Source organism: Zosterops lateralis, assembly GCF_965231275.1.
Source record: "Zosterops lateralis genome assembly, chromosome: 4".
Taxonomy (NCBI): Eukaryota; Metazoa; Chordata; class Aves; order Passeriformes; family Zosteropidae; genus Zosterops; species Zosterops lateralis.
The window spans coordinates 34449333-34472968 of record NC_139765.1 but is presented as its reverse complement, the minus strand read 5'-3'; the positions used below and the strand labels follow the sequence as shown (position 1 = coordinate 34472968).

General features: G+C 35.6%; 1 protein-coding gene across 3 annotated transcripts in view; it reads right to left on the bottom strand.

Annotated features, from left to right (window-relative positions):
• PPFIA2 (PTPRF interacting protein alpha 2) overlaps positions 1-23636 on the bottom strand; it is a 296559-nt gene that overhangs the window by 19368 nt on the left and 253555 nt on the right. For 2 of the 3 annotated variants that reach the window (XM_083859151.1, XM_083859152.1), the window contains 5 exons: positions 22256-22285; positions 21240-21370; positions 20557-20711; positions 16184-16277; positions 522-603 (listed from right to left, as the gene is read on the bottom strand). In XM_083859151.1, the coding sequence (XP_083715277.1) occupies positions 522-603; positions 16184-16277; positions 20557-20711; positions 21240-21370; positions 22256-22285 (492 nt within the window). The remainder of the gene's footprint in view (positions 1-521; positions 604-16183; positions 16278-20556; positions 20712-21239; positions 21371-22255; positions 22286-23636) is intronic. The other variant, XM_083859153.1, reaches the window with a different exon arrangement.

Genomic DNA, 23636 nt, shown 5'->3' with positions numbered 1-23636 from the left:
TGTTTCTTCTTCTTGATTTCCAAAACCCATTCTTTTAGGTCCTCCAAATAAAGGACCCCTCTCTGCAGATTGGATTTCAGATATGAATCAAGTGCCTGTCAAATCAGAGAGATCTCTCACACTGCAGGTGAAAATGGTTAGAGGAACACTTTTTTCCCAATATGTTTTTAAAATGCAGAAAGCTACAGACTCTTTACATTTATTTAAAACTTGCACATCATTCTGCATAAAATGTTTGTGGAGTTCCTAGACATTTAGAGACTGAGTAATTCAAAGATTAAAAAACTGTGGGATTCAAGTGCATTTCTGGTCCTCATCCCACTGTGTAATTCCATCTTACTTTTTTCAGCTCTAGCCTCTAATTTACACCATGCAGTGTCAAAACCTACGTAGTGCTGACAGCACAGCACACAGGGGGAGAGAAAGAGGCTATAACAATCTCTTTCAAGATTTGTAAGGACAAGCACACAGAAGCAGTCTACAAATGCATCTCACATTTTCAAGTTATGGCCAACACCTACCTCCAGCCAGGCAACCACTGTCGGTCCATCCCACTGCGCAAAAGGCAAACCTTTTCTCCGAGCCTCTTCCAGAAGTTCATGTCTAAAAGTGGATCAAGAAATGGTAAAAATGTGGAGCTATGTGTTGGATAGACGCAACTCTGCCTTTTTGTGAACGGTAATAACAGTGAAGCACAATGACAGGCATAGAAAAAGCACAGAACACACCAGTTAACAATATAGCTGTTTCTCCTGTTGAATGTACTCTCAATCTATTCCCAATTCTTCATTTTTCCTGGTGCTCTTTTAAACATCTAACAGACAAAAGGCTCTCTCTTCTTTAGCCAAAAGCAATAAAAAAATTGGTATGCCCTATAATAAAGGGGTATCAAAACAGACATTGGTGAAGAGAAATCTGTGGGACTCCTCCTGAGACTAACTTAGTTCTGGTCTGGTAATGACTCAGCAAGGCCCAGAATTGGTGAGTTCTAGACATGAACTAAGCATGGATGTAATGCATCTGGATCTGAGAGGTCACTGTATTTAAAATACTAAGCCAGCTGTACCAGCTATGCACAATGGTAGGGTCTGTGGAGTGCAGCTATTCTGTACCTTAAATATGCCATCTGTGGCTATTTAAGAGTTGATTGTATCTTAAGTAGTTCCATGTTTGGATCTTTTTAATTATTGATTATATAAAAAAGAATTCTACATAGTTTACTGATGTATATATTTTTATAGTTACAGAATTGATGTGATTTCTCAGTTTTATACATATACATAGATGTATCTCTATTGAATTGATCAAATACCAATCCAGCTCCTGCATCTGCAATTTTTCTGGACTACATCTGGTTTATATGTAACATCATTCTCAAAGCTTAATTGATACTTTTAATACGGCTGTATTAAATATTTGGTATAGTTATGTATAAACCAGTCAGCTAGACTACCAGGAAAATGCTCTATATTAAAAACATTCAGCTATTTCATCAGACATTTCCACTGTGGTGACGGCATAGAAAAAGCAGTTCTTCAAATGTGGTGGGTTTTTTTGTATTTAACAACATGTTTTCAGCTGCCTCCTACTGAGCGAAACACAAAAGAACGCTCTCTGCAACAAGCTGTAGTGAAAAACAAATTAGACAAGGACTATGCTAATGTAGTATTAGAATTTGCTTACATTCCCGAAAAAAAGAAGAAAATCTTGGAATTATGGCTTCAATTTTGTTCTGTCCTCCTTTATTACTACAGCCTTTGTGGTTCAGTTATCCCTTGACAATTCTTCAATGCCTTAGCAGCCTTTCAAATATATGTACTACAAAATCACAGCAGATAAAAGCAATGGAGTGATCTTACTTGTAAGGAGTAGTCCTTTGTGGATTTTTGCATTGCCAAGGGGCCACACGGAGAGAATTTGGCTTTAGCAGAAAATGGAACTCAAATGAGAGATTTTGCATTCAGTTTTAAATCCCTGGCTCTGAATATAAATAGAAAGGAACCTGCTTTACTTTCTGAGTTTATGCTGTAGCAATACGTAACATTACAAATACTTGGCAGCGTTACTGAAGTTGATCTAGCTTCTCCTCCCACACAGCCTTTGCAGCACCATTTCCTTTGTCACTCAGATATCCAAAGCCACTGTAGAGCTATCCTTGATTTCTGTGAAAGCATAACCCTCAGTAAAACGAGAAGCTGCTGTCTGGGTACACAAGCACCACGTTACATTCAGCAGCTGATGGGGATGAAGGAATGCCTTACTCCCAGGGAGACAAGTAGTGAATGCCTATAAAAGGGTAATTCACCTGCCTACTTAGGAGAGCAGAATTAAGGCATGGCCAGACTTAGCCACATCCTAGCTACCTGTGGATGAGGAACTCATGTTGCAGCCTTCCCTCAGGGTTGGTTCTGCAGGTGCTACAACAGTGCTGTGCCTCCCTCAGATGCTACAACAGGGTTTCAGGACTGCTGCTGCTACTGGGTCTGAGAGTTGGCATGGCCATCCTTAGGGGGAGACAAGCTTTCAGGAGTGCCCCTGCCTCACCTGGGCACTTTTGGTGTCCCATGGCAGAGCATGGACTACACAAAACCCTGTACAATGTGCTCCTTCCGTACAAGCAGCCCAAGCCCAGGGAGCAGCCTCTTCTGCAGCTGGGAACCCCATGGAGACGCCATCTCAAGAGGAACCTGATCCCAGAGTTTAATTTATCTAGGCTATTCTCTTCAATCATTCCAGCTGAAAGAGCAGGGCTAGCTAACATGCTAAGTAGAAAATGAGATAATAGCTTTGAGGGTCACTGGCCTTCCTTGCTTGTGTTGGTCTCCTGCTCCAAGCAGGAGAGTAGCAGCAGCTACAAGGAGGTGGGGAGGAAGTCCTGGCCTCTTGGATTTGGTGTTAAACCTCTGCGTGGCTTCAGGAACTAAGATGCCAGAAGAAGAGGCATTGGCACTTTAAGGTCTCACTTCCATGAAAAACTCAGTTTCTTTATACTGGAATTACAAAGTACATATTTCTAGGGAGTCTTCTGTGACTTTGCAATGTTTGTACCAGCCGGAGGCTTGGAGTGGAGGCTTAGAATTATTCCAGTGATTCTCAAACCAATACATTCTCCCAGAGTGAGAAAGCACTTCTGTTACTTCACAGGCAGTCTGGCTCAAAGAGCTAAAGGGAAATAGAGCTGTGGTTATTGATTTAGGCTGAAGAAAATGGGGCCAGGCCAGAAATGAGATGCCATAAGTACGTGTGTATATTTATGCACTAGCCAAAGCCTTCAGTTTGATAAACATAATCCAAATGGTCTTTGCATGTAGAAGGAAATTGGCCTGAGTTGAAAATATTTTTAGCATAAAGTTAAAAATCTTGTACTCGGACATGCACATGAAATATAGCCATCATAAGGGTTGTGCCTCACTCACTGATGCAGAAAAATAGTACAAGGACTTTTTTGTTCCCTTAAGAAGAATTTAATGCTTCAAAACTTATAATTCCTTCTTTAGATGATTCTTACAAACAGCACTGCAACACTACAATATTAAAGTTTATTGAAATTATAATTTACTTTTGGTATATTAGTCTTTGACTACTTAATATAAACTAGGAGATCTTCAAAACCTGAACCTTCAATTTATAAGCCATAAAATAAACCCAGAATTTAATTTTTTTTAATAAGATATATTCTTTAGTTGGCAGTCAGTGAAAAATCTAATGAATAGTGTGCTTTGAGGTTTTTTTTGGTATTATGAACTAGCACTATAGAATAAAAAATCCACTCTTTCACTAAGTTAGAAGTATCATGTAGGAAAAAATGTGCCCTGTTTTGACCAACTGTGTGAATCACCTGAAAAATTAATCCAGTGACCTGCCTGTTTTGGAATAGAAAACAATATCTTAAAATGGACAGGATGTTGTCTACAGTAGTCCTTATGAGATATTCACTGTCTTCCTGAAAACAGAAGAACCCCAAAGTGAAATATTTGTAACTGCAGTTCAGTTTTCCTTGCAAAAATATACAGTTGATCACAGGAGGCAGAAGAGACAAATACCCTAGAGCTTATTGTTCCTCCTTTCATTTCATTACAAATACAGGGTTTAGGGGATCCTGAAAAGCAGCATACAGCCAGTCTCATTCAGAAGGTTCTTTGCAGAGGAACTGGGGATTTTCTCCTCCTCAGACATTGTCAGAAGAGTAGTACATGCTACAAAGTGTCCATGTTGCATTGGCAAGGAGGAAGGGAATTAAAATGCAATTATTTCCATGCTTGCTTAGGTTTTTGGCAGCATATGAAAACAAGCTGATAAGGAAAAATTGACATTAATTAGGCATTGCTAGAAATGCCATTATTTTGCAGATAGGGCTTTAAACCACTGACTACCACTGGAATGAATTCCAAATTAAAGCTATATTTAAAAGATAACATTATTACTGCTAAGGAACAAAATCCTCTTCCTGGAGATATTATGGGAGTAACTGGAATATGCTATTTAAAATATATCATTACTCTGAGCCTTGTTTTGTAAAGTCTGGAAATTTCATGAACATGAACTGTTTAACATCCATCCAAAATTTGAAAAATACTTTTGTTTGTGTGTTTTAGGGAGTGCCTCATATAGTGGGCTGTTTTCACATTTTTATCAAAGGCAGTAAAGAAAAACCACATAATATCAAGTTGTGTTGTGGAGCTGTGTGTTGGAGAAGCAGAGTTGCCTCCCTAGCACTGACTTCTGATGGTTAATCCTCCCCAAAATTACTTGCTAAGGACCCTGTTAACACTGGGCCATTTGCCTCAGGACCATTCACCCACGAGCCAGGTACAACTAACTAATTTCCCAGATCAACCTAAAAACCTGAGAGCACAACTGGCTCATAACATGGGCACTTATGGATGCTTCAATAATCCCTTGGACAGGAGAAGTACATGGAAGCAATAGAAAGGCAGAAATAATGAGTGAAATTATGTTACTAATCTGCAAATCGACTTCATATGTATCCTCTCTTGTACCAGGGAAATTCTAGCTCTGTATCAGCAGCTGTTATCAATTCATTGCATAAAGCCTCACGAACTTTATTAAAAACATTAAAAATCTTTAAATAGAATTTGTGTAGCAAGTTAATGCTATCTTGACTTAAAGTGTGTCATTCAGCAGCATTCAGTTTTCGTAATGAAGAACAAGGCTGCCCCCCATGAAGCAAAGAAGCAGTGACAGCTTAAGATTTCTAACACACATAATGCAAACACTCTTTGCAATACACGATGTCCAGACATTGCCTTGATGAAATGTAAACAATATTTCAACACAGATCTTCACATTTCTGCAAGTAATAGGATTTACTCTGATATCTAATAGGGTTCACATGACAAGACCTCAGGAATATTATACTGCACAAAATTTATAATGCCTCTTAATTAAAACATCATCATAAATGTGTGATAAATTGAAAAGGAGGCACAGTGAAGTCAAGAGCCAGATCATATTTGTAAAACACAAGTAGAATTGATTGAAAAATTTGGCTAATGGGTAATTTAGACTGTGAAATGGCCTTTAGTCACAGACATTTTCTCAAACAGAAAACATATTGAAGTTTTTACCTAGCAGGTCCTCTGATTATTGACTGACATTATTATAATTATTATTATCACCAATATTAAAATGTTTCATTTAAAACAAAGTACTGTACATGATAGGTTTCTAGACGAGAACCAGACAGAAAAGATGGACTAAATATGCTCCATTTATCTGAGTAATCCTATGATTTCAAGGTACGATTAAACACATCTGCAGCTCGAAATCTAACACACATTCAGGCTGAAAAACCAAGCAACAGGATGTCAGGATGTCTAATGAATTAAACTTGATTTGGATTTTATCCTTTCTATTGCTATTTGCTAAATATTTAAAACACACCAGAATCCTGAAACTCAGGATATTGAATAAAAAAATGAGTTGAATTTGTGTAAGTTAATAATACCTAATAAAAATACCAAATTACATTATATATATATATGTATTTTCTGCAAGATTATAAATGGATTTAAAGTAGGAAATGGAGTGGGAGGTTGGCGAGAGACTCAAGACTTCATATTGCCAGACAATGCAGATTTAATTTAATCTGAAAGGATCCAACTGACTTAAAGACTGTACTAATTAAAAACAATGCCATGTCCTGTTTGAACTTTGACACATCAGTGATCTGGATTTTAAATTATTTTACATCTTCATTCTCCTTTTTGATATCAAATATCAGGTCAGAATGGAAACAATGGACAAAATTGAATTTCCAGTTTTACAAAACACTTTGTATTCAACTTTAAGGAGTTTTCAGAAAAAAAATGACTGAAATATAGAAATCAAGAGGCCACTAATAAACAGAATGTTTTTTAATCTATAAAATAAGGAAGTATAAATTTCTCAGTATCCAAGATAACCCAGAATAACAGTGCTGTGGATATACCATGTTAGGTGTACATTTAAGCTGCGTGCAAACTGAAGGGCATTCTTCTGAAGATATTTATTCATCAAAGTGAAGCACATTCAGGAATGGTTAAGACAGACCCTGTCAAATAGAGCTTCAGAGGGCTAGTATTTAAAACCAAATAATACAGCTGTGAAATAAGCAGATTTGCGTAATGCATAGTCTTGCAATCTTGTGTGTATTGGACTACATTAGAGGCCTTCAGTGTTCCTAGGCTGATCAAATGTTATCAAATCTATTTTATAAAGAAATTTCATAATCAAATATTCTAAATTAAGGTGGTAACCCTCGTTCTCTAAGTTTTGTACACTTTCACCTCCTGAAACTTCCTTCTTAGGTCTGCAAATTCTTATTCAAGATGAAATAGCATTTCTACAATAGATCAAAGAAGAGATGAAGATTTTTAATTTGATATCGGGTTAACAATTACAAAAACCAAAACAAACAAGAAAATGAACTGGTGAAAAAGAAAATAGTAAAATTATATGCACAAATAAAATATTTTTGCATATATGTTTGCTTTGAAACAGCATGAGGGTTCAAACATTAAAAAAAATTGTGTACTCTGTGAGTCTTCTGTGATTTAATTAAACAGAATTTATGCCTTAACAGCATTTGTTAAATTCACAGTTTTTCCATTGACTTTAACTGTCAAATGACTTTGTGATTCTGGACTTCAGACCTCCCAAAATGTGTTTATTTTTAAAAAAATGACAAAAGTTATCTCCAAGTAGTTAACTCATTCTGTTAAGCACTTCAGGAGCAAGTCCTGACCTAAATTTGTGCATGCTTTCAAGGTTTAGTGTTATTCTGAATACTTTGAAAGCTTTCAAATTTTTTGTAGGGAGTCAGTTTCAGTTCTCTGCATGGATTTGTTACATAAGATTCACGAAAAAAACCAAAAAAGTAGGAATAAAACATAGAAAATAAACATGGTGCTGAAGATTAACATGTTCAGCAGCCATGGCATTTTAACTTACCCAGATATGCTTTTCATGAGATGAAGAGAGATGAATGGAAAAAAAAGCACATAAATGTTAATGAACATATAGTAGTCCATAAAAAAAGAAATAGTATGATAGATAAAATAGTATCACCATTATAAGTACAGAAATCTTTCTAACTGGTCTTTCAATGCTTTAGAAAACTTAAGTGCTCTTGTGAGGAGCAGATGAAATTGTCAAAATGAGATTTTCATTAAACTCATGTTGGCTATTTATTAGGTACTCAGCACATCTTCCATCTATAACACATATTTGTGCCAAAGATCTGTAAACACAGCAAATGTTGGGTAGGTTTTCAAATCATGGCTTTTTGCTTAGATTTGAATAATTTCATAAGGGTTTTTTTGTAAGCCCAAAACTCGTGGTTGGATTTAACAAAATTACCACAGATACACAGTAAAATTGAGTGAACTACATACCAAGGTTTACTTTTCTATGTGCACTTTAATAATATTTTACCAAAATATCTCATAGTAATCATAAATTACTTAGAATTGGTTGTAAAATTTCATTTCATTTGCTTGTTTGTTTGATTTTAAAATGCAGATTTCATGTACATAGGTGACTAACATTTTCAATGGCTATTTATTCCTGAAAGTATTTTAAATTCAGCAGTAATACTTGCACTAAATCAGTAGCTGGTATGAATTATTTGCCCTCTAGGTAACCTACTATTATAGGTAGGCCAATATAATAGGTACAGTATATGGAGGAGAAAGCAGGATGTCATTGCTGATAATAAACTTTCTTCATCATCCATTAATTGCCATCATAAAAAAGAAAATTATAGGCCTGAATGAAACCCAGACACCTCAAAATATTACATTTCTATTAAATTATTTACAGAGATCTAGCAATGCTTGGTAGATATACTTGTAATAAAAGTGAGATGAAAAACCTTTACTGTGATTAACTAAGAGATTCCAGACATTTCAGTCAGTTCTGAAGGGCACCGTTTTTGAGGACTTTAATTTTGTTTTCATGTGCGCAAGATCAGCAGAACAGCTGAGAGAGAGGAGAGAAAGTGCAACACAGAAGAGTAGAGGGAAACAAATGACAAATTTATACACAGAAAGTTTAAGACAGAAAGAGTAATAAAGAGAAGGACAACAAAGGTAGTAATATAAGTACTAGAGAACTATTAAAAAAATATCAAATCTGATGGAAGTAGCACTAGAATTGAATATGCACTCATGAGTCATACTAATTTTCCACTGAGCTAATTGTAAAGACTGATGTGATCACCTTTGCAGAAAAAGCTTTTAATTTTGAGTCTTCTGGAGTATATTGAACCAGAACTGCTACTTGTCACATTTTCCACTGAGTACTCCTTTGGGTATGTGTAGACAGAAACAGGGGGATTGAGTGGAATGCAAGTAATTTTCTTGTAGTTTTAATGAGCTGGCAGTTTGCAGGCACTTGAGGATAATTTAAAGGACCTGAAGGCCATGATAGGAGTAGAAAATCAAGGGACAATCCACCACTTCCTGAGCATCTTGTTGGAAAATAATAAAATACATCAGGGAAAAATGGGCCTTTAATTCTAGGTTTTACCTTTAGGGTGGTTTTTTTTTTTTTTTTTTTTTTCATAAGACAACAAGTTTATCACCATTTTATTACTTTTTCTTTAGACATATAGTAATATAAAAGTTAGATTTTTTTTTTTTTTTTGCTGTGCTGTGTTTTACCAGTCTTTCCTTTAAATCCTAATTCTACAGTTAATCTGATAGGATACTTACATCTGCTGGAGAGAGTTGTTTAGAAAGCCAGCTGCATGCATCAAAATAAGCTTATATTTATTCAGAAGTTCCAAATTGCAATGGATAGACATATATATGTAGATAAGATAGGGACTAGAGCCTTGGGGGTTTATGTTTGATTAAAAAGTTGCCATTTTCTGATACAAATATTATCTTTTATGAGGAAGAGAATTTTAAAAACTTGGCAAAGGATAAAAACTTTTTTTAAAAGCATTATTTAAATAATAATGCCTTTTTAAAAATAATTTATTATTTAAATAATCCTTTTTAAAGCATTTCTTTTTAAAAAAGGCTCTTTTTAAAGCATTATTTTGAAAATAAAATATTTAAAAAATATAAGTTATATGTGGAATAAAAATATGTTGCATCATCTTTTCCATCATCAGAATAATCTAAGTAGACACTGCAAATAAATACCCATTTATCTTTACATTTGCAGTGCTAAAAAGGCTCCAAGGATCAATGTAAGAGCAATACACATTTTTAATACTGCAAAAGTTTTGACTGACTAATGATTTGGAAGTGTTCCAGTTAAAATATTTGCTGAAGAATTAAGTTTAAAAATAAAGCTCATCTTTCTATGTCTCAAAGACTAGAGACAGATCCAGCCAAGAGAAAACCATACTGCACACAGCAGACAATCCTAAATTGCATATCAGAACACTGAACACCTCTCTTTCCTTCATCAGAATAAGAAAACAGAAACACATTTTGCCAGAAGGGAAGGAAAAACTAAAGATCAGTCTAAAAGCTACTAACGACATCAGGGAGTTTTTTCATAGATGGGGTAGGAAGGAACAAAATTAAATGCAAAACTTGAATTTTCCTTAAGATTCAGAAAATAAAAGATTGAGGGTGAAAAAGATTTAAAAGCTACATCTTAAGAGCTACATCAAAAAATAAATAGCATATGTTTAAGATACAATGGTGTTTAATAAGCATTAAGCATATAGGAACATTAGGTGGATGGCACAGAAAAACACCCTAATTAATCCAATTGGATTAATTTTTCTAAAATGTGTGCAATTAAAAAAAATCATTAGAAACAGCTATCTGCATCCTGCAGAGGACAGAAATTATTTGTAGTCACAAATACACTGCATCAAATTTTAATTGCACTTGCACGCATGAAACCTAATTAATTAACCTAATTAAAGGGGTATCATGTGGATTCAAAAGCAATTACATGATAAGTGCAGTGTTTCAAACAAAATAGTCCACAATATTCCACAAAATAGATATATATTTTTTCAAGTTGCCTGTTTACAGAGATCTAAAACTTGGATTTGCCCATTAAGAACATGAAAGTCTGTTTATCAAATGAACTTATCAATATTTATCGTTCTTTGTTTCCCCTAAGTAAAAAGAGGGTAAAATCTAACATGCTCTTCTGTTCATATGACGTTCCTGCTGTTTAACATGTACATCACAGTAGTCAGCTGAGACTTAACAGCATTGCAATTCTCTCTGGAAAGAACTCAGAATTTCTTTTTACACCATAATTTTACACACAAGAATTGCTTAGGTCTCGGTTTTACCAGTGTTTATTCACGTATGTAAGCACATGTACACGTCCTGGCACACCAAGAGTCTTCTGCAATGCACTTGAAGCCAGGAAGCTGTACCTGGCATACAAAAATCTGTAGCTCTGGAGTAAATCCCTCCCAAATGAGGTTCTTGGGAAAGAATGGGTTACTTTGATTTTATTTGGAAAATATAAACCTCACATTCTAAGCTTGTTCTGGAAATATGGAATTAATAGCTTATTCTCCAGAGTCAAATCAAACAAAACTGAGAAAAAGTGAGGCTGAAATGCTGCTCTTGACTCATATTAAGAAACTGGGGGATCTACCAGCTTCTGGACTCCGGTCCTGCCATCATGGTCCAGAACAGCTGGCTTGCATGTGAATTCTTTCTCAGGGATTTTTGTAATAATTTGTACAAAATACATAAAAAATATCATAAAATATTTTGTCTATGGGACTGCAGCAGAAGGGATGGCACAAGCCCATCTCCCACTGTACTAGCAGCATGCACAAGGTCAAATCCACCTCTGAATGGCAATCTAGGACTACAGAGCCCTTAAATGTCTCTCAAACGTTGCCTTATGGTGGTGCCTTACAGGGGATACAGTCACTACATCCTGTGAAATGTCAGTGACTATGACCAATTATTACACACTTTCAGGCAACATATGACACATATATGTCTTGTTTTTCTTCACAGTGTTTTCTACTTATGTTTTGGTGTATGAATTGTGTTGTGGGACACACACTGGTCAACTTCTGCTGTTCCAGAGGACACTATGACTCTACCTGAACCTTTCAGGAATCTTTTCAAGTTGCAGTAGAAACTGGACTGACCTGAACTTCCTGTTCTGAGTCCTGGCTCGGGTTATCATGACAGCCCTGTGTGAATGCAAGGCCGATTCATTGTGGACGGTTTGCACAACATCCACAGAGGATGATGCCATGAACACATGAGATAGTGTATGCACAGCCACAGAGAATGGTAGCTGGAGTCAACTACAACATTCAGAATTGGAAATTTGGAATGTTTTCCAGAGGGAGACTGGTTAATCACTAGGGAAAAAAAGTACTAAGAGAAAAGCTCTGTTCTTCATTTTTTGATGGGTGTCTTCTAGAGACTTTATCTTAAATAAAAGGTATGGTTTAGAGGAGTGCAAACTATTTAAATCATTGGGGAGTTCAAATGAATGTAACTGTGACAGATGGTATCTGTGCCATTAATAATTCTAGTCCTAAACCCTGATTTTCTCAAACAAGTTACTCTTTAGGCAAACAGGCTCTGAAAGTTCTGGCAGAAAAGGCAGAAGATTCTATACACAAAACATCACCACATTTTATATAGAACAAGTGAAGTTAAAAACAAAGTCTAGTTTAAATAATAAAAATTAAGCACATATATACCCTAACATCCCTTAATTTCACAAAACAATGAATAACACCCTAAACACTTTAAATATCCCTTTACCCTCATCTTTTGTTTCCTAGAACTGCATGCTCAACTTACAAATAGTAAGACCTAAAAGGTTTCAGTATTAACCAGAACTCTCATTTATTTAATGTCTGAGATTAAACATCTATGGGTGAGTCAGGCAACTTAAATTCATCTTTTCTGCATATAAGAGATGTTGGGTATAATTTAAAAATTCTACACAGTTTTCTTAATTTCTTTTTGATGCCTTAGGAGTAAGACTTGTTCCTAATAGATCTACTGTAATAACCAAATTTTGGATGAATAGAGACTCTCATTGGATGTTTATAAATGTCTAGCATATCATTGAGAGAAACCGTTAATTACATTTTAATGATGTCTAAGCAGTCACTTGAAACTGAAAGAAATTTTACATCTAAATAGCATCTTCTAAACAAGAAGCAGAGAAACCTTGAAATTTAGGTTAATGACACTATAATCACCAGAGAGAGAATTGGTCTCCAGAATTATCATACTCATTAAACTTTTCAGAGTGAAATGTATTATTCAGTTCCTGATTCCACACAAACAAATTGGGCTAAAGCACTACAACACACAGCAGTGTGTTCCTAACTCCATGGGGGCCAGAGTCAAGGCAATGCTTGCTTGAGGGAGCAGGTGCCCAGGACACCCAATGGACCATCAGAACCTGGCAATTTGAAATGTCATGCATCTTCATCCCTGGGGAAGGGGCATCCTTCTAGAATTACTGATGGAATGAAATACATTCAAAAATGTAAAATGAAAAATATAGCATTTTAAGTATTTCTCAGTTAAGAGATATCATGGATATAATTTTAACAGGAATCTGTTCTTTTATAATGACTTCTAACCAAACCAAATCAAAGCTAGTAGCACAGTCTGGTGAAGATCATGGCTACTATCACAGTACCCATATATTGATCACAGTGATAAATCTGACCTGTTTCACAGCAAGGGGAGAGTCCTTGCTTTCCTGCACCAGAACCACAACTCAACTCAGATATTTGCTTAGCTGTTAGTAGGGCTGGAAGCCATTTCACCTAACTTGCATGTGTCAAATGAAGCACAATTTCCATATGTGGTATTATTATACCTGTTTTATAGAAAAGAGAATTGACTCTGGCATCATTGTTTCAAGTTTTTTTTTTCTTGCTGGGTGTTTTGCTGCAGGGTTTTTGTTTGTTTGTTTGTTTGTTTATTTGTTGATGTTGTTTTTGGTTTTGTCTGCTTTGGCTTTGGTTTTTATTTTTTCAAAGGGATTGACAAAGCCAGCATAAGTGAAGAGCTCTCAGACCAGAACTGTAATACAAAGTAATACTTCCATCTTTAGCCTACCCTTTACCCATCCTATTGGTGGGTTTGGTTCTCTTGGGCTTTTATGTCCTAATCCAAACCAGTTAGAAATGCTTACAAGGCGAATTGCTCTGCTCTGTGTTTTGGTGACTGTGCTCATTGTCTCTGCAGGGTTTGTAGAGCACTTTTGTTTAGCAGTAAAAGAGGAATCAACCACTTTGACTTAAATCATACTGCTATAGATCTTACTGCTATATCATGAGCTAGGAAATGACTCTCAGATTTCTCTTATTATGTCTTATAAAGACCTCCTACACATCCCCACCACCATTAATGTTACATAGCATAGTATCTTCATTTGCACTACACTGTTCAGTAATCTTGCACTTTGTGTATGGCAAAGCTACTTCCAGAGGGAATTAGGCACACTTAAGAATTGGTACAAAGGAATGTGGCCTACTGCAACAAATTTTTAATTTTAATTACTTTTTGGACTGTCTCAATTTAATATTTTCTAAGGTAAGACATGGAAATAAATGACTGATATTCAAGAACCATCTGGACAAAATCCTGTGCCATGTGCTCTGGGATAAGCCTGCTTGAGCAGGAAGGTTGGATCAGATGACCTCCTGTGTTCCAACCTGACCCATTCTGTGATGCTGTGACTGCATTTCTTTCAAGGAGGTAATTCTTGTACACTCTATTGACAGCTTGGCACCCTAACAACTACCATAATTCGGTAGAATCTCCTGTATATTTCTATACAATACGTCATATTTTTCCTATATTATGGTTCCTTGAAAATGATATAACATATACATACATATATATGTAAACTAACAATGAATATTAACCTTTCTGCAGGGGGATTCTAAAGTGAGAAACTATAGAACAGGTAACCTAAAAGGAACAGGAAAAAAATTAAATTTCTTAATGAGATAGTTGTAGAACATATACTTTAGATAAATAGACAGTTCAGACTAATAGAATAGTCACAGTCACAAAGGAAAGATTCCTTTCCTTCCAGTAGAGGACATTTTGATAATATCTGATCCATAAAGAACCAAGGACAGACAGACACAGGAGAAGAAAAGGAAAGACTTGAAAAGCAGAGAGCGTGGGATTGATTAAGATTGGACAGAAATTTAGTAATAACTCATCTGCACACCCGTTATTTACAGACCCAAAAGCTGGTAGACAATCTATAGATGAAGTAGTCATTTCATGTTTGCAGTTGTGTGTGCCAGTCTTACGTTATTTTACCCAGTTTAAAGAACTAACACATAAGATAGTGAACCAAATGAATGCATTTGTCCCTTCAAAATGATTTCAATACTGTGATACATTCAGCCCTCAGAACTGAAAGGTACATTAAGACTTATTTAAAAAAAAGGCATCTGAAAATTAAGTTATATTCTTTACGAATGGTAATTATGGCCTCAAAGATGCTTTCTAGATTTAGTAGGAAAATGCATGGCAACATAATTTACATCCATAGATTTCTAAAATTACTGATTAGTGATAAAAATGTATAGATAAGAAATACAGGACTCATCAACTCTAACATCCCTGTGAATTCTATTGTGAGTTTTTAATTGAATTTAAAACATTTCTTCTCTTTTAGCTAGCACAGTGAGTACTTCTCTATCTCTAATTGCTAAATTGAAGCTGATTTAGACAGAATGCTTGCATTTGTACATAACATGGATGTGTACATCTAAAGTTATATTTCATCAAGCGCTTGACAGGAAAGTAGTAATTAAAAATATTCAACTTAAAAATTTCAAGGGAAGCTCAAACATTATCTCTAGATTCTTTGGACTAGAATTGCAAATTCTCTTGAAACTCAGCAAAAAAATCTTAGAAGGGTGAAACAAACCTGAAAACCCAGAAAATTTAAAGAATTAGGCTTTCAGAATCCAAATAATAGCATTGAAGCTAATGGCTATGGATGAAAAGTAAACCTATTTGTTTACAGAATGAATTTGCAAAATCATTATTAAGTACCATCTTTTTCCCTGACACCCTCTAATTACACTGGAAGTGCAATGCTGCCAAGAGGTTTCTTTTGTGTTTGCTGCCTTGTTTTATTAATTCTTCACAGCTCCTGGCAGCTGCTATGAGTCAGTGTACGGTTTTTACAAGGAGGTGCATGAAAGACAGCATTAAATTATTATATAGTTGATGTAAACAAAAAGCTAGGTAGCTTTTTGCCTGTATTTGCTGACAGGCAAAAAGAAAGTGAAGCTGCTAGGGTTTATAGGGAACATTTGACATCTAGAAACAGAAATTACACTCTATTCACTAGATAATACAAAAAAAGCTTTTTCATTCTTTTGAGAAAGAAAATCTACATAGGGAGTCATTAAATACATGTCTATTTTTAAAGAATTGCAAAGAAGGCAAAAAGCACAGGATTAATGACAGTGTGAAATGGAAAAATGTCTCTCATAAACCTTTGTTCTTTCACAAATGAAATAATATTATACAATTGACAGACTCTGAATATTTTACCCTATATTTTATATGCAGCTTTAAGAAGTTTTATACTAGAAAGAAACGTCACTGCTAAAATGCCGTAGTCTTGCCTCTCATTCCACATTTGAGTAAAACAATAAAAATCCTGATATTTGGATCAAGTCTCAGCCAAAAAGTCACATAAAAACAGTACTCACTTTTTCTTTAGTCTTCTGTCCTTTTCTGCTTGTGTTCCAAGTTTGCCTAATCCCAGAGATTCCTGAGCTGCTGCCTCTGTTTCCATGTAACCTCCTGGAAAATAAAACAAACAAAACCCCCACCATATTTTTTCTCCTCCTGTTGTTCCTCTCTCAACCCTTAAATTCCCCTTTCACCCACCATCATTATCTGTATTTGCTTCCTTAAGCTGTGACATCCGGTGTTTGTGGAGAACATCTATCACCTACAGAAGGAAATTCTGAAAAGCATTTACTACATTGGAAAGAATAGTAGAGAAAAAAATGTTTTCTCCTCCTTGTGTTTAGCAGAAATGTATGACAAGAGCACCCTTACCTTTTTTGCTTATTTTTCTTTGCCTCCTAAGGCTCAGTCTTATGGTGCTAAGTAAGCAATGCTCTCCCCATTTTTTAATCTTAGTTGAGAAATGTACAAATGAAATTGCATTCTCTAGAACTGTCTCTACTGTTGCCATAATACAGCATCACCTAATGCAGTAGTGCTAAAATCTTCATTTTGCTTTCATAGAGAGTTTTAGATGTCCTTATCCCTGCAAACTCCCAGAGATGACAGAGAGAATCTTTCAGAGAAGTAAAAAGCCTCCTACACCTCCCTGGAGGCATCTTGTAGGCACCCAAATCCTTTCAAATTCAAGGGAACTTGAATAACTTACACAGAGTGACAAAGGAAGCTTGCAGTAAGCAAGGAGATATGGACCAAAATAAAATAATTTCACAAACTAAGAGCATGACTGTTACGATTCAAATGGCCACTGACATGACTCCCAGTGCAGAAGTGGAAAATGGTCTGACTTTTTTATTGCTACCCTGATTGAAGAAAAGGGGACCTGCTCATGGAGCTCAGTGCAGTCTCCTGGCTCTGGCTCCACACTGTCCTCTCCCACTTGGATATGTACAGACAGAGGCACTGCAGCACTCCTTTGGAGGCTGCCTTTCCCCTGTGCTCCACTCTGGAAGGTGTGAAAGTGGCACAAGAAAGAAGACAACAATACGGTAAAATGTTGATGATTGACTCTGTTTGAAAATGGCTATTTCTTATTTCACAACTAATGGATAGTGAACAATTGCATAGTGGACACTGGCATAATAAAAAAGCACAAAATAAATTAAAATATTTCTGTCTCGATATGTTGATTTTAATAATAAAATAATTCAGAAATGTTACGTAGTGAAATAGTGCCACAGCCTTTTACAGGTTGGATTTACGTGTACCTCAATCAAGTGAGAACAAAACCTACTACTGCACCATGCCTATGACATAAACTTAGAAAAGCTTGGGTTTAAGATTTTTTTTTAAGAGGTGCTGTTTAAACACTCCTGTTTGTCTAGACAGATTTTTATTTTATTAAAAAAGGACACTACTTCTGCAAGTCTCAAAATGAGAATGATGTAAATGCATCTCACATATGCAGAAAACATGAACATATTACTTTTCTATTTCGTCTGCCTGTCCAAGTCTTATAGAATCTCATTAAGTGCTTCTTGCTGCCTCTGGATTACATTTTTCATTCAGCAAAAAATCAACATACCACATTTTCTTGAGAGAGCAGCCCTCTCTCAAGATAGAGACAGTATGAGTGCTGTGCAATGAGGGCTCGTTATAGACTGGAGAGTAGTTTGGGCATAATGCATTTCTCCATTCTCCAAATACTTTTGTATTGGCTGTGGTCACAATAAATGTTTCCTAACAAGCTGACCTTTCCATTCACCATGCAGATCAGCTTGCTTGGGCAACTCTAAAAATGCCTGGAATGTATTCTTTGGTTTAAGGTCTAGAATATTTAAAATGTAACATGAGAAGAATTAATAAGTGTCTAATGTGGTGTTTGTCAAGTGAGAGAAGACTGGAAAAGAAGAAAAGAAGGAAAGAAGGAAAGAAGGAAAGTCCACTTGTGCTTCCTGTAGCATTCCTTTTTTCTTCTTCAAAAACAGAGAAAACTTAAAGAATCTAGAAATCTCACATCTCAGTTCTAAGAAAGATCTCCTAAAGCATGAATTTGGCTGGGAAAAATAATGCTAATGGTTTAGGAGAGAAGGTAAAGTTATGAACTAATAAAATAACAAAATTCTGGCAAGTTTAAGAGATTAAAAGGATTAATTTCAGAGTTTTGCAAGAGACACAGAGCAAGAAAATATTTTGGGTAATAGTATGGCTCTGTTGAAGCTAGTAATACAAGTCTGGAGGTTTCAATACTGTTTCTTAAATAGGAATATATAAATATGTGATTTTGAAGAATAGGTATTTTCCATATTAAAAATGTAAGAAGCATATGTCTATATTAAGTTAGAGTGTTTAATTTAAGCAAGCAAATAAAGTACATTATTTTACTGATTTTGCAATAGAAATTTAGGTTATGAAAACCATAAAATATTTTGCAGTGCCATATAGTCCAATAGGACTTTCTATATAAATTTCTGAGATATGGTATCTTACCACAAATAGAACTCCTAATTATGCAGCTGCATAGATAGCACATCAGTTGTGAAATTGAGTCGAGTACTGCCAGGACTGCTGCTCTCTAAAATTTATTGTCTCTTGCAACTCAGGATAGTCTATGATTCTATGATACTGCCATTGAATGGAAACAGCCATTCAATAAATGGTTTTCTTTTGACATGTTGAAACTCATGATGAGAAAAACTACCTGCAATCCAGCTGCTCAATGGCTTTTTAATTTCTGAAAAATAATTTGCTCCTACCTTTTGGTTAGGTAACAGTGTTACTGTTTGTTTTATAAATGCTAGTAAAACTAGTTTGCTTAATTCAAATGTAAATTGTACTGAAATCTCTGATGTTGAAATAAAGGATGGAAGTCCAAAAAAATCATATAATTGCAAATCACTAAAATCTTTTAGCAATTTCATGACCTAGGATGGGGAATTACAAATGGACTCAATCAAATTCTACAATGCATGTATTATTAATCACGGTGGGTATTAGGAAATTATCTATTGCCAGATTTCATTGTTCCTGGGATAGTCTTTGAAGCCATTTTTTCATTTTGGTTCCCCATTCCAGAGAGCTGCAGGGAAGACCAACACATTTATTGCATCTTTGTCCTCTATGTTCCTGACTTACTGATAAATTGTAGATTATTATTCATAAAACCATCAGTATCAATAAAAAGGATTATATGGAATATAAATGTGAATTTATAAAGTCTAACTTTAGATGCAGTCTAAAGGTAAAAAATTATCCATCAGTGCGGATGGTAGCATACAGGCATATTTGAAAGATTTTTTATATATTCTCATTTAAAAGATTGAATAAATAAGTTTTATTCTTTCCATAGTGAGAAAAAAAAAAAAAAAGGGAATTCAGATTACAAACTGAAATTAGTTTGTTGGGTTTTTTTTTTAAAAATACATGGTTTTCACATCCAGAGAGGAGAAAGGTAGGAGTATGAATGAAGAATGTTTCATTTTACAATTTTACTCTGGTACTTTGACCTTAGTTCTACTTTTCATTTTATTCTGTACTACTTGAACAATGGGTTTATTAGTTGTGATAAGGACTCATTGCAATACAAATGCAGGGTTTTAATTTCAGGCTTATGCTTGCTGCTTAAGTGTTTACAATTACTGCAAGGCCTTAAAATTCTTTTACAAGTGTTACATGGTCACCATGGCAGTAAAATTTAGTGCCTCACAAATTTGTATTATGTGACATCTGCATGACTAGGAAAAAGACAGTATTTCAATTTTATTGACACATTTATTCCAATTTGATACTCATGTTGGCATGTGTTCATATAGATGTATCCTATAAAAATAGGCAGAGGAATTTTTTTTCCATTAATTAAATGGAATTAAATAGTCTTGGCAGGGGAAAAGGGCAGAAGTAGGAAAAAAGCTAAGCACTGCTGTGAGCAGCATAACTAAAGAGTTATTCTGAGGACATTCAGCTATAGGCACTAGAGGGCATCTATTGACACACTGAAATCTGAAAAGCAGCTACGCTTAGTTGCAAGGACCTTCTGTATCACATAGGTACATCATTAATAGCCATTTATTGCTTATTAACTTCTCACCTCCTATTTATGTGGTTATTCAAGAATACAGTGTTACCACTTCTACCTTAATTCAACAGACTATTGAAGCACAAGGTTCAGTGAAGAAGATTACTTCAGTAATTTGTGCCTGAACTCTCCTTTCATTTATATTACGGTCATGGCAAACTCTCAACAAATGTAATTGCTGATAGCAAAGAAATTTAATGGGAAAGACGTGCCAGACAAAACAGAAAAATGAGCAAATTGGAAACTGGAAAAAAAAAAAAAAATGGAAAAATGGCAGTGAAAAGGTGACCTTAGCTTGTTACACTAATTCCTTACTCAGCTGTCCAAGTCGAGCCTTCTCTTTTTTACCAAACAATCGTCCTATTGAAGACTTGATTCCTTTCTTCTTGGGAGCTTTGTGCAGGGAGTCCTGACTGCTGCTGACACTGCCAAGACCAATGCTGTCTGGCTCCAGGGAAGCAGGCAAACTACTGCAAAATTATAATAAAGAAATAGAGTAGATAACATGTCAACGCTTTTATTTTCTTCTGAGCAGCTCTGCAAATAAATTAATTGGTTATAATTTAGTAATGATCTCCCAACAAGTGAAACAATCACATCTTTAAATTATTTGGCAACATATAGAGCAACAGAAGACCACACTTTCTCTGTTAGGCAAGGCTGAAAAATAAATATTTTTACTTTGCTAAGAACAACTTATAAAAAATACAGTAGTCCGCATTCTGATTTTATTTCTAGGATTTGTAGCATTGCTGCTTCCAGTAGTCATCAATACTGTACCTCAAAACAGAAATACCTAGCATGTACTTTAGCATTGATAAACATTTTCAGGGTCATGTAACAGACAACGGGCAAGGATTTCTCTCATGACATGAGAAACAGAGAAGAAATCTTCTTTCTGAAGAATCAGGTCATTTTGGAATAGTTAAACAACATGATTTGAAAACAATAATATGTGGTATACTGTGAAGTACAGGTCCATGTTACAAACATGTTACCTTCTGGCATCATTGTGGTATGAAGAAGGAAGGGTATGAGTCATCCTGATAGCTCTGGGTGTTGGAGGAGGAGAAGTTTCACATTTGATTGTGGCCTTATCTTCACGCCCATCTTCTTCAACTACTGCAATCTAGTGGAGAGAGACTCCAATGAGAGCATATTAACTTTTCAAGAATGTTTAAACACACGGTGCATGAAATTGTCAAGTGGACTGAAGCATGTAAAATTTCAAGAGCAATTTTTTGAGTAAATTTTAAGAGTTCTTTTTTTTTATAAATATGTTATTGGGAAAAACAAGTGCCTAAATATGGCAGCTTAAAGGACATATTTGAAAGAAACGAGATCATGCTTGTAGAAGAAGTTCATTCCCTTTATGCTGAGCAGGTTGATCCACTGAAGGTCTAAATATGAAGACCCAATTTCAGGTGTAAGTGCATTAAACAGGATTATTCAGGTTAACTAAGTTTCTTAGGGATGTAAGAGAGAAAGAAAATACAGGCAAAAACATAACCACTTTCTTCACAGCATGTTACCAGAATAGTCAGTATGCTTGACAATAGGCATGGACAAAAAGGAATTTTGTCAGAGCATACAATGATTTATCTTAAATACCATCTTCTGTCATGGAATCTCATCATCAGTGCCAGTTCTGTAAACAATTTTACATTGCTCCAGAAGTTTTCAAGGAATCTATCCAGTAAGAAAGTGGTCAAAATACATTTGAAGGTAATTCTTTTGTGTCCATACTTCTTTAAAAATAAGTATTCCTTTAATTTTGTACTGCTGAGACTGCTACTCCAAGTTATCACTGGTGGGCCTTGATTCTGTGGTTTAGCTGTGACCCCTGGAAGCCTTTCCAGGTAGGATTAAAATTATTATGTTGAGGCATTGAACGAAAAGGAGATGAACGGATGCAGTTGCTGGCAACAGACCCCAGCAAAGACTTAGTTACCTAAATACCAGAGGAATATGATAAATGTGCTTTCCCAAACATTAAAAAAACCCAGTATCATACCTTTCTCCGATGCTTCCTTAGGTCGCTTGGCTTAGATTGGTAACAAAAGAGACAACAACAACAAAAAATCATGATTAATAAATATTATTGAATCATAAAAAATGACTCACATTTGTTGTTCTCACATTCATGAAGTGGGAAGCAAAGATTAATTTAATACTTTCCATATTATATATTAATTATATACTTGATGCAATAACATACAATAACTCCTGAAAAATTTCTGGGAAAGCAGATTTTTTTTTTTTTTTTTCCCCTAAAGAAACACTCTTCTTCAATTTCATAAACTTAGCAAAGAATTGGACATTTCAAGCCTGTAGTATCACTTTTTTTTTTTTGAGTTTTCATACAAGTACTTACATTATCCCCAACAGAAATTTTTTCTTTTTAAGTTTTATCAAATATTATATTTACTTGGTGTCCCACCAAGTAAAACCACAAAATATCATCACCAAATACCATGCCTGAAAAAATGACTGGCATTTTCAGGAAATTAATACATATTCACATATCTTCTGCAGTATTACTTGGCAGTAGAAGACTGCTAGAATGGGTCTTGTTCAACTCCTTTTGCATTTTTATTTTTGGTAGATGTCTCATTCATTTAAGAAAAGCTGAAGATACTTTGCAGAATTTATTTACTCCATGGACCCAGGCTGTGGAAACTCATGCAGTCCTGCTTCTCCAGCCAACCAATACAGGGTCCTTTGGCAATTTGAACTCTAGAAATCAGGCTTCTACAAACTTCTTCCCAACTTAATGTTTCACTCAGAGGATGTCTGACAGACTAGTGTCTGTTCCTGGTCAGCAAGGAAGTGATATTTAACACTGAACTCCTGCAGGGCAGAAATGTCCTGAAATAGTTGATGAAGTTGAGCAAAGTTGTGGGCTGTGCTGCTGAGCACATTATGGGGGAATGCTTCTACTGCTTATGGTAAGTCAAGAGTTCAACTGCAAGTCAGACAGGCAAATCCAAACCGAGTTTTAGGACAGTTAGAGCTGGATGCCAGTGAGACCACGGCAACCTGAATTGCAGAGGCTATGCTGTCATTTCAGGTTTGAATTTGATTAACCTACTGATCCAAAGCTAGAGCTTTCAAATCCCGCCAACCAGGCAGGACAGGTTTCTGCTGGTGGGGCAGTTCAACCATTGCCATTTACCCACAGCCAGCTGCTTACTTTGAATGGCTGGGGAAAGGGAACCAGACTGTGCATTTGGCAAGGTGCTGCTTTGATGAAGCAGGTGGCAGCACAGCAGCCTGCACACTCACCTCCTCCACAATGACCTGTGCAATTAATATTTTCGTTTCTGCTGTTCAGCAGTGGGAACTTGGGGCAGCAGAGAATAAGTTATGACTGCCTGCCCGGATCTCCTCCCTTC